Raw genomic sequence first — 12,774 nt, forward strand, 5'->3', positions numbered from 1 at the left:
TCACAATTCTTTTCAATATATATAATACATATAATAATATATATTATATATACAGGGTCTACCAAAAGTGTGGAAACCCCTAAATATCTCGGAAAATATACGTTTTTACAGAAAATGTTTCCAACAAAAGTTTGTAGGGTTAAGAAGATCTATATACTGATTCTAATCAGTTTGACCTTGGATGGCGTCGTCAAGGTCAGGTCAAGGTCACATTGACTTTTTTAAATGACACCCCCTACATTTGATTGCATATTCTTATAGCTTAATTCAAGAGCTTTCCAAAACACTATAATAATGTTCATTTTTATTAAGTATCTTTGGCGAGTTATGAGGGTTGAATGATAGAGTAGCGCCGGTATTAACATTATCCAAGGTGTACTACATGGAGGTTACTCGCTCGGATTTGCATCTGTTGTGTGTGTGATCCAGCTAACTAAGGCAAGATCGGTCGTGGATCCAGTCAGCAAAAGCAAAGACCCAACCAAATTACAATCGAGCATTTAAAGACCTGGAAAGCAATCGACATAGTAAACCAGTAAATAAATTTGTGGATGCTCATTTATCATAATAATTGTTCGAAATGTGTGCGTGTGCGTGCGTGCGGTGCGTGTATACAGAGATCAGGTTAGGTTGCACCAAACGATTGCAAATGTGTTTCAATGTGTTAAAGTAAATGCTGAAAGTGGCTGCCATTTACTTCCTGACAATATGCTAATTCTTTGGTAGAATGTAGAAATGACTTTACGATTCGTTTCAAAAGGTATCAAAGCCATTTCATCCCTTATTCGCTGTATCAATTCGTGAATGGTTTTAGGTTTTGTTCTGTAAACCTTACTCTTCAGATATCCCCATAGATAATAATCAAGAGGAGTTAGATCTGGTGACCGAGGTGGCCAATCCTCTCCTCCCTCATTTCCGTTCCTTCTTCCTATCCACCGTAGCGGAAAAGTCTCATTTAAAATACGACGTGGTCCTGCACCAAAATGAGCAGGAGCTCCATCATGCTGAAACCATATTTCTTGGAAATTATTTGGAAAAGTATTCTGTATGGCTGGAATTATTTGATCAACAAGTAATCTCTCATACCTTTGAGCGTTCAAATATTCTTCAAAAAAAAACGGCCCTATTAAATAGCCATCTATTATTCCGCACCATACATTTATTTTTTGTGGATGTTGTGTGTGAGTTTCCCGCACCCAATTCGGATTCTCATCTGACCAGAAACGAAAATTTTGATTATTAACTTCTCCCGTTAAGGTAAAAGTTGCCTCGTCTGTGAAAACAATTTGATAAGGGAAGATGGGCCGGACATCTATTAGTGCCATCATTCTTTCACAGAAATGTATACGACGCTCCTCATTCTCCGTTTTGCAATTCTTGAACGTATTGCAATTTATATGGATGGAACTTGTTCTTCTTTAAAATTCTCCAAACCGACATGGGAGCAATATCGTGAGTTTGAGCGACTCTCTGAACACTAGAATTGGGATCTTCAATAAATGTCTGCAGAACATCAAGTTGTTTTTCTTCGTTGGTTGCAGACAATGGTCTTCCCTGACTTAGAGCGATTTCTTACGCTACCAGTTTGTCTAAAACGTTCTATTGTTTTTAACACAGTGGACTTATTAATTCGACGGTTCGGATACGTGTCATTAAATAATCGAACGACATCAGAGAACGATCTTTCGTTATCACCCCATCCACGCATCATGAGGATAGTGATTCTTTCACGTTCCGACAAGTCGCCAGCCATTTTTAAAACGTTTAATTTTAATTAATCGTACGTTGTATTTGGACGATAACAATTAATTTCTGCTTGCTCAAAGCTGAAGTTAGAAGGTGCTCGTTCTTTGATAGCTTTATACATTCTTAGTTGAATTTTAAATGCGAGTTAGACTGCATGTAGTGCGTCACATAGCGGTAAATGAAGGAACTAACGAGACGTTTCATACACGTTTTATGGAGCAATTTTTTGGCAATTTGACTTCAGCGAAATATGAGGATATGTTGAGGAATCGATCTTGCCTTAGTTAGCTGGATCACACACACAACAGATGCAAATCCGAGCGAGTAACCTCCATGTAGTACACCTTGGATAATGTTAATACCGGCGCTACTCTATCATTCAACCCTCATAACTCGCAAAGTACTTAATAAAAATGAACATTATTATAGTGTTTTGGAAAGCTCTTGAATTAAGCTATAAGAATATGCAATCAAATGTAGGGGGTGTCATTTAAAAAAGTCAATGTGACCTTGACCTGACCTTGACGACGCCATCCAAGGTCAAACTGATAGAATCAGTATATAGATCTTCTTAAACCCTACAACTTTTGTTGGAAACACTTTTCTGTAAAACGTATATTTTCCGAGATATTTAGGGGTTTCCACACTTTTGGTAGACCCTGTATACACAATAAATAGATATTTTCCGATTCACACATGGTATATAGAAAATGTATAATATGTATAATATGTGAACTATATACATTTCTCGTCACTTCATGCGCATCATGTGTGAATCAGAAAGTACCCAATGTCACGTTTCAAAACATAAAAACATAAGGATCATCACAAACATACGTGATAGCTCGATATTTATATCTTGAAATGTAAGTAATATTGATTCTATATACGTATTGAAGAGAATTTGACTTATTTAATTTAGCTTCTTCAGTTATTTTCATATTAAATTACAAATTAAATAGTTATAAAAATAATATTAATAAATAAAGATTTATTAAAATTGAAATTCAAAATAATATATATAAATTGAATAAAATGTATTAATTAAATAGTTATAAAAATAATAAATTATATATATATATATATATATATATATATAGTATATGTATATATATATATATATATATATATATATATATATATACATATACTATATTATACGGTATTATTTATACTACGATTTTATAACTTTTAATGACAATATCACTATCGTTATCGTGTATTATACACACATTTTAACAAAATATATATACAATAATATTAACATAAATATATTACAATAATATTAAATAATAATGATATCATCGTTAATAAAAGTTATAAAATCGGAGCATTGTACATATTGTTAGAAAGCATTTATAATAATCTGCATAACATAATAACAGTAATGTAAATAAGTATATGTATGTGTGGTGTTGGCAATTTGTGGATTTGTTCTTTGCAATGTCTTTGTAATGTTTCATTGCAATTTTGCAAATTACAATGAAACATTACAAAGACATTGCAAAGAACAAATCCACAAATTGCCAACACAGTTGCAAGATAACGTAAATATTTCGGAAAAAATTTTAAATTAAAATTTTACAATTATATATTTTTAAAATAAAACATATAGGAAATATGCAAACTATAGATAATAAACTATTCAATTTTTACTTATTTTATCCTTATAATTGTTTAAATATTATAAAATCAATTTCTATAAAAAAGTAAGATTCATTTAAAGAGCTTTATTTAAAAAAAATGAAATTTTTAATCTTCAAATCTCTAAAATATAAAACTTTTACTTATAAAAGTTATAAATTGTTACTTATAAGAAATAAATATAATACATAATTAGCATCTGCTCAAAATCATTCAATTTTTTTATATGTAATAACTTTTTATATAACATATTATATAATTTTTTACAAATTAATAAAGTATATAATAATCAAGTATATAATAAACATTGAGAAAGTATATAAATTAATAGATACCTCATGCTATATAGTACATTACAATAAATGAAGATGAAAATCTAGATATTTCAATCTATATCTTCTTAATAAATAAAATTGTGAAAAAAGTATTACAATACTTTTAGATTTGGTATGATGCAACAAAAATATTGATTACGCTGTATATATAATTGTGTAATATAATAATAATAATACTAAAACTTATTAGTATGATTAAGTAAGCACAATAGACACAAAAATAAAAAAAACTATACACTGTCGAATAAAATTATAATATATGACATAGATCTACAAAACATGATATTGTGTTAAAAATTTATTATAATGAAAAAGTTGTAGAACATCAAATGAAAAATAAGTTTAATATTAATATATAAAAATAACGTCAAAAACTCAGCTGGTTTGTTTTTAATTTGAATCATTGAGAAGAATGTGAAGTAAATCAAAATGTATAGAGCTCTATTACTTCAATTTGAATAATTGAAATATATTTATATCAGAACATGTGAATGATTTCAATTATACTTCTCATTATTTAATATAGTATTTATATACTTATTTTATGTAATATAATTTATATGATATATTTTAATAATATATTTTATAATATATTTTATATAATATAATTTACATATTATATAAATGCATATTTACTTTACACACGTTATACATATTTAAATGAAACATTTGTTGATATAGAAAATCAAAATTAAATTTGTTTATTCTATAAAATTTAATATTGCGTTTTATTGCAATACTTTAATCATTTCCAAATTAAGATTAATAAATATACAAATATATAAATATAAATTTGTGTACTACAAATTTATATCTTTTAAAATTACAAAACTGAATAAAAATATGACCTTGAAGGTCGAGGTCAAGATTAAGGTCACTACCCAATGCGCTTTGTTAAAATAAATAACTTTTATCGATACAAAATTTTCTGAACAGCTTTTATTCTCAGAGGTATCTTGTTTAAGTTTAAATGACCTTTGAGGTCATGTCGGACCTATAACCTCAGTATATATTTGAACGTAATATTTCTCGCTCTTTCGATTGTCGATTTCAAAAAAGCGGGTTTCCATTTAAAAAAATAAAATTGACTTCCAAATAACCTGCAAATTTGCAAAATTGCAATGAAACATTACAGAGACATTGCTACAATGTAATTGTAATAATTTGTATTGTATGCAGGTTCTCTCGTTTTATCAAAGATATAGAAATATTTTTAACTCATTCCAAAACATAAATCTAGCTACATCTATGGCAGGGAGTCGAATGTCTGGTCCGTGGGCCGGACCTTCGACACCCCTGATCTATGGTATGTCTGTTATGCCTATATATACTACATGATGTGGTAGGTGATAACGATATAAATTTCATTGTACTGATGAGAGCTTGCCATTTTCAGTTTGATGTGATAAAATATAAGTAAACGATTAAGTGTTAATACGCGATTAAGTGCACAATTAAGTGTTAATACGCGATTAAGTACACGATTAAGTGTAAGTACACGATTAAGTGCAAGTACACGATTAAGTGTACGAGGGTAGTTCGAAAAGTTCTCGGCCTGGCAAAGAAAACACATGATTTCCAGCAAAAATCTTTTTTATTTTTCAACATAGTCCCCTTTCAACTCAATACATTTAGACCAACGATGTTCTAATTTTTTTATACCCTCAATATAATACGATTTGCTTAAGCCTCCAAAATAAGCATCCGTCTCAGCGATGACCTCCGCATTTGACGTGAATTTTTTTCCAGCAAGCCATTTTTTCATATTCGGAAACAAAAAGAAGTCACTGGGAGCTAAATCTGGCGAGTACGGTGCGTGTGGTAACAATTCAAAACGCAATTCATGGAGCTTTGCAACTGCAATTGAAGACGTGTGAGCGGGTGCATTGTCGTGATGGAAAAGCACTTTTTTCTTTGCCAAATGAGGACGTTTGGTTTTAATAGCATCGTTCAATTGCTCCAGCAATGCTGCATAATATTCCCCATTGATGGTTTTGCCTTTTTCTAGATAATCTATGAACATCACACCTTGCGAATCTCAAAAAACAGTCGCCATGACTTTTCCGGCTGATGGAACTGTTTTTGCCTTCTTTGGAGCACTTCCACCCGCTTCCACCCATTGTTTTGATTGTTGTTTCGTCTCTGGCGTGTAATGGTGAATTCATGTTTCATCGACAGTGATAAATCGTCGCAGAAATTCGGTTGAATTGCGTTTAAACAAGTCCAAGCACTCTTGAGAAATGTTCGTTCGAATGCGTTTCTGATCGACCGTTAACAAACGCGGCACCCATCGCGCTGAGAGCTTTCTCATATGCAAATGTTCATGTAAGATATTGTGAACACGATCTATTGAGATGTTTGCAATGTTAGAAAGCTCACGCACTTTTACTCGTCGATCATTTAACACGCTATCGTGGATTTTTTGAATGATTTCCTCATTCGTGGCGGTTTTCGGGCGACCCGAACGTTCATCGTCAAAGATGGATGAACGGCCACGTTTAAATTCAGCAGCCCATTTCTTCACTGTTGAAAATGATGGAGAAGAGTCTCCCAAAGTGGAATCCAGCTCGTTTTTTATTTCTGTTGCCGTTAATCCTTTTAAAACGAAATATTTTATGACTGCGCGATATTCAATTTTATCCATTTTTGGAGAAGTATCAAATCTTGTCTGTTTTACTCGAGCACAGTAAACAAACTAGCGAACGAATCTGTCTGAAACTGTGCGGTACGCCCTCTGAGGGATTAAACTTGAGAAAAATCATAGCCATTTGATATTCTTAGCAACATCTCTATATTAGGCCGAGAACTTTTCGAACTACCCTCGTAAGTACACGATTAAATATAAGTACACGATTAAGATTGTGAATGATAAAGATTTTGCGATTAAGAAAAAAATATAATATTCAAGAGAGAACCTGAGAGAAATACATATAAACTTTGTTGAGGTAAGTTTACAATAATACCATAATATAATAAATTGTAAGTTTATAATGTAATAAATTGTTATATTAAATTAATAGGCACACACTACACATACATATACTTATTTACATTACTGTTATTGTGCAGATTATTATGAATGCTTTCTAACAATATGTACATTGCTCCGATTTTATAATTTTTATTAACGACGATATCATTATTGTTAATATTATTGTATATACATTTTGATGTTAAAATATGTGTATAACACACGATAACGATAGTGATATTGTCGTTAAAAATTACAAAATCGTAGTAAAAGTAATATACCGTGTAATATAGTATAAGTAATATAGTAAAAGTAATATACCATGTAATATAGTAAAGTATATGTATAAGTAATATAGTAAAGTACCGTGTAATATAGTATATATATATTGGGTTGAGTAAAAAGTCATTGCGTATTTTTGCAACAGATGGCATTAATTCAGTTTTGGCAATACTAGAGTCATTCACACATATGTTTGACATATGCCGTTTAACAGCTGACGGTTTAAGCTTCATTTGAAAAAAAAATTGAACGATTTAGTTGAGTTTTTGGAGATTTTGCAACAAGTTGAGGATGGAAGGCCAAACTGTGCATTTTCGTCATATTTTACTGTTTTATTTCCGTAAAGGGAAGAACGCGCGTCAAGCTTATGAAAAATTGCGTAAAGTTTACAGTGACGATGCTCTACAAGAACGCCAGTGCCAAAACTGTTTCAAGAAATTCCGCGCTGGTGATTTTAATTTCAAAGATGCTACTCGGTCAGGAAGACCCACCGAGGTTGATGACGACAAAATAAAGGCATTGATCAAGTCAAACCCACGTTACATGACACGAGAGATTGCAGAAACATTGAAGATCAGTCAAAAAAGTGTTCACGTCCACCTAAAGAAGCTGGGATACGTAAGCAAGATCGATATTTGGGTTCCTCATGAACTCAAAGAAGTTCATTTGACGGCGCATATAAACATCTGCGATATGCTCATAAAACGTGAAGAAAACGATCCTTTTTTAAAACGAATGATAACTGGCGATGAGAAGTGGATTGTTTACAACAATGTGGAACGCAAACGGTCTTGGTCCCGACGTGATAATTCGCTTCAAACAACTTCAAAAGCAGAACTTCATCAGAGGAAGATTATGCTCTCAGTGTGGTGGGATTGGAAGGGTGTGGTGTTTTTTGAGCCCCTACCAAGGAACCGAACAATCAATTCGGATGTGTACTGTCGGCAATTGGACAGTTTGAACGAATCTGTCATCCAGAAACGTCCGGAGCTCGTCAATCGTAAAGGAGTTGTGTTCCATCACGACAACGCGAGACCACACACATCTTTGGCGACCCGTCAAAAATTATTAGAGCTTGGATGGGATGTGTTGCCCCACCCAGCATACTCGCCTGACCTTGCGCCGTCAGACTTCCACTTGTTTCGCTCTCTTCAAAACTCCTTGCGTGGAATAACATTTAATTCATATGAGGCGGTAAATCAGCACTTTATTCAGTTTCTCGCCAATAAAGACAGGTCCTTCTACGAACGGGGAATTATGAAGCTCACCGAAAGATGGCAAAAGGTCATCGAACAAAACGGACAATATATCATTGATTGATCTTTGTTCTTCATATAAATAAATGACTTTGAAAAACATACAAAAAATACGCAATGACTTTTTACTCAACCCAATATATATATATATATATATATATATAATTTATTATTTTTATACTTAAGAGGATGCCGGACCTTCCTTTTTTACCGATAAAATTTTGCACAGAATACTTTTTATTAGTTGCACAGAATAATAAATACTTTTTCACAATTAAATTACACATAGCAACAAATATGAGAGTGAACTATTTTATGTTCAAAATGAAAAAAAAATAGAAAATTACAGTTTTCTTATCGGCTTCTGACATCAACTCGTAACAATATTAGTTAAATATAAAAGTTTTGCAGTTTATACGTACAAAATAAGAGCACTCTCACCTCGGAATTTCCTGAAGAAATATAAATGAACAGTCAGAAATGCGTTTAGAAGCGTAGTAAAAATAATTTTCGTGCACAAAAATTTCGTGCTTATGTGTGTGTGCGAAATCGAGGCATGTGAGTAAAACAGTCCTGTAAATTAGTTGCTTGCTGGCGCGACAGACGGCACTATAATCGGTTTGTGTGACAAGGAGAGTCAATCTCATACCATCCTTTTCTTTCATCTTGCGTGTAATAGGATACGTTAATATACATGTACGCGCCCACTAAAGCATTAAATTCTTGCGTTTTCTTTCTCAAAATCCGCGTAGTAGATACTTGTTGTCACACAACGACGTAACAAGTTGCGAGAAAACAGCGTTACAACGTGTTACGTAAAAAATATTCTGTGTAAGTTATACATATATACAATATATATATATATATATATATATGTATGTGTGTGTGTGTGTGTGTGTGTCGGTGTGAGTGTGTGGGTGGGTGTGAGTATGTGTATGTATAGACGCATATATGTACAAAAGTGATGCAACAATTTCGTGAAGAAGCAAGAAGGTAATAAGAACGAGCAAAATAAAAAGAGCGAACAAAAAATAGCATGAGCAACGAGGACTCGAACTCTAAAATCGAATCTTCCTTTCACACTATTATTTTCCTCTCGCTCGCATCTATTACTGTCTCGCTCGCTCTTCTTATTGTCTCGCTCGCATCTATTATTGTCTTGCTCGCTCTTATAATTGTTTCACTCGCATCAATTACTGTCTCGCTCACTCTTGATTCTTGGGTCCGCTTATCTTTTCAAGCTATCATGATTATCAAGTGTGACGGAGAAAGCAAGACGATGAGTAGAGAGCGAGCGAGATGACCTATCATCAAAGAGTTCCGAAGGCTCTTATAATCGGTTTCTTCGTTTCCTCTCCACTTGCAATTCACGAAGATGTAAACAACTTATAAAATAAAAATTAAAACTTTTATTTTTAATTTCATCAGTTTGAAAATAATTTCAATGAATTAATGAGATTTTTGCGATTAAAATGATATCAAACACGGCGTAAATCGGGTAATTTTTAATTAGTCTGATAATACAAGTTTTATAATTATACAGGGTGTCAATTAAGTCCCGGGACGGCTGAATATTTTCTCATGTAAGGTATTTTTGAAAAAGGTCAAGGTCATTTCTGAAGTAATTTTCAACGAGGAATTCAACGGTGACTTTCAATTTGACCTTGAGCTTGACCTTCAAGGTCATTTCAAGGTTAGGTTAGGTTTTTTAAATAGAAACCCCCTTTTTTGACACCGGCAATCGAAAGAGCAGGAAATTTTACGTTTAGATATGTACTAAGTCATAGGTAGTGTTTGATCTTGAGGGTCACTCTAAGGTCATTTAAACTCGAGCAAGGTCTGGATATCTTTTGGAATAGATGGTTTTCAGTTTTTTTTTAACAACCAAAACTAATAACTTTAACAAGGCGTATTTAGTAGTGACCTAGAGCATGGCATTGAAGATGACCTTCAAGGTTGTTTCAAGGTCAACTTTTTTTATTTACTTTTAGCATTACCCAGGAATAACGACGTGGACGTAGTAAAATCTATTCCCTTTGGGGTGCTTGATTAGCGTGAGTCCCCTCGCCTCTCACGTCCGGGGTGCTTGATTAGCGTGAGTCCCCTCGCCTCTCACGTTCGGGGTGCTTGATTAGCGTGAGTCCCCTCGCCTCTCACGTCCGGGGTGCTTGATTAGCGTGTTTTCTTTCAAGATTCGAAGTTTAGCGCAGATGTTCAAACTGCAAACCTTGAGCTTCTTGACAAAAAGCTATGCGGTTGTAAAAATGAGATACAGCATTACGAATCATCACTCTATCAATTAAAGCTGCCTCTTGCATAATCCGATTCCGCAGTTCATCTAAGTTTTGTAGTTGAGTGGCGTATACTTTACTCTTTAAGTAACCCCAAAGAAAATAATCAAGAGGCGTCAGATCAGGGGATCTAGCAGGCCACTCGATTTCACCTCTTCTTCCAATCCACTTATGAAACTGAGTATCTAAATACGCTCGAACGTCCTTACCGTAATGAGCGGCTGCTCCGTCCTGCTGAAACCATGTATTATCATAATTATTACCTGCTATTTCTCTTATTCTTGGTATAATTTGATTTCTGAGCAGCTGTTCATACATACCGGCATTGAGATTACCATCAATAAAAAAAGGGCCTATAAATGTATCATTCAAGATGCCAGCCCAAACATTTAGCTTTTGTGGATATTGTGTGTGACTGTCCAACATCCAAGCAGGATTTGTTTCGGACCAGTATCTGCAATTGTGTCTATTCACTTCACCTTTTAAAGTGAAAGTAGCTTCATCTGAAAAAACTATATTGTACAAAAAAAGAGGATCTTCATCGATTCTGTTCATCATCGTTTCGCTAAATTCGATCCGACGATCAGGATCATCTTCATTAAGCTCCTGTACCAAATGAATCTTGTAAGGATGAAAATGTATGCTTTTCAAAACTTTACGTACTGTTTCATGAGAAGCGTCATACTCATTACCGGCTCTACGTAGACTAAGATGTGGGTTTTCAACAAATGCTTGAGCAATTTCAATCTGTTTCTCCTCAGATGCTACAGATTTTGGCCGACCACTTCTCTCAAGGTCCTTGACAGTCCCATTATCCATAAAGCGCCGTACAGTCCTTTCGACTGTAGATTTTGAGACAGGACTTAACCCGTCTCCATTACGAAAAGTGCGATTAAATAGCACCCGAACTTCATTATAAGATCGCACTCGATCTCCCCAACCACGCATCATTAATAGAGATACCCTCTCTTGTTCCGAAAGTTTAGCATACGCCATAATGTTTTCTTGAGATTAAGATAATACGTAAATCGTATGTATGTATTTGCGTAAATTTAGTTTTGATTCGTAAATTCATATAAGATAGAAAAATGGCGACAGAGATTCATCCGCAAATAATAAAATGAAACCTATCATTTAGAATGACAAACGACTTCTATGAAAAGAAATATTTGTAAAGAAAAATAAGAATTAAATCGAATAACTTTTACTTTATGACGTAAACGCTCCCAATCAATAAAAAAATGAGTTAGCATTAAACAACCTGGGCAAAATCCCGAGTTAACTCGTCCAAACGAAGTTGTCACCGGACTTTTATTATTTGCGGTAATGCTAAAAGTAAATAAAAAAAGTTGACCTTGAAACAACCTTGAAGGTCATCTTCAATGCCATGCTCTAGGGCACTACTAAATACGCCTTGTTAAAGTTATTAGTTTTGGTTGTTAAAAAAAAACTGAAAACCATTTATTCCAAAAGATATCCAGACCTTGCTCGAGTTTAAATGACCTTAGAGTGACCCTCAAGATCAAACACTACCTATGACTTAGTACATATCTAAACGTAAAATTTCCTGCTCTTTCGATTGCCGGTGTCAAAAAAGGGGGTTTCTATTTAAAAAACCTAACCTAACCTTGAAATGACCTTGAAGGTCAAGCTCAAGGTCAAATTGAAAGTCACCGTTGAATTCCTCGTTGAAAATTACTTCAGAAATGACCTTGACCTTTTCCAAAAATACCTTACATGAGAAAATATTCAGCCGTCCCGGGACTTAATTGACACCCTGTATATTTAATTAAATTTATGCCACTTATATCGTGTTTGATCTTATTTTAATCGTAACATTCTCATTTTTCTATTAAAATTACTTTTAAATGAATAAAAAATGCATTTTCTGACATGAGACCTTATTTATAATATTCACGAATATATGTTAGAAAATAAAATGCATTTTTTATTCATTTGAAAGTAATTTTAATACAATAATGAGAATGTTACGATTAAAATAAGATCAAACACGATATAAGTGACATAAATTTAGTTAAATATAATATATTTAGTTAAATATAATTATAAAACTTGTATTATCAGACTAATTAAAAATTATCCAATTTACGCCGTGATTGATATCATTTTAATTGCAAAAATCTCATGAATTCATTGAAATTATTTTCAGACCGATGGAATTAAAAATAAAAGTTTCAATTTTTATTTTATAAGATGTTTACATTTTCGTGAATTGCAAATGAATAGAG

The 12,774-nt window shown here is 33.2% G+C and overlaps 1 protein-coding gene across 1 annotated transcript; it reads right to left on the bottom strand.

Moving 5' to 3' along the window:
• Window positions 1-10,435: 10,435 nt before the first annotated feature.
• Window positions 10,436-11,521, bottom strand: LOC105250314 (transposable element Tcb2 transposase). The gene has a single exon (XM_011256335.2). It carries the CDS (start codon window positions 11,519-11,521, stop codon window positions 10,436-10,438), a length of 1,086 nt encoding a protein of 361 aa, XP_011254637.2.
• Between the last annotated feature and the right edge of the window lie 1,253 nt (window positions 11,522-12,774).

Source organism: Camponotus floridanus, unplaced genomic scaffold, assembly GCF_003227725.1.
Source record: "Camponotus floridanus strain SB8 unplaced genomic scaffold, Cflo_v7.5 scaffold25, whole genome shotgun sequence".
In the NCBI taxonomy this organism is placed as follows: Eukaryota; Metazoa; Arthropoda; class Insecta; order Hymenoptera; family Formicidae; genus Camponotus; species Camponotus floridanus.

Coding starts and splice junctions, on each gene's coding strand:
- LOC105250314 (XM_011256335.2), bottom strand. CDS start 11,521: ATGGCGTATGCTAAACTTTCGGAACAAGAGAGGGTATCTCTATTAATG.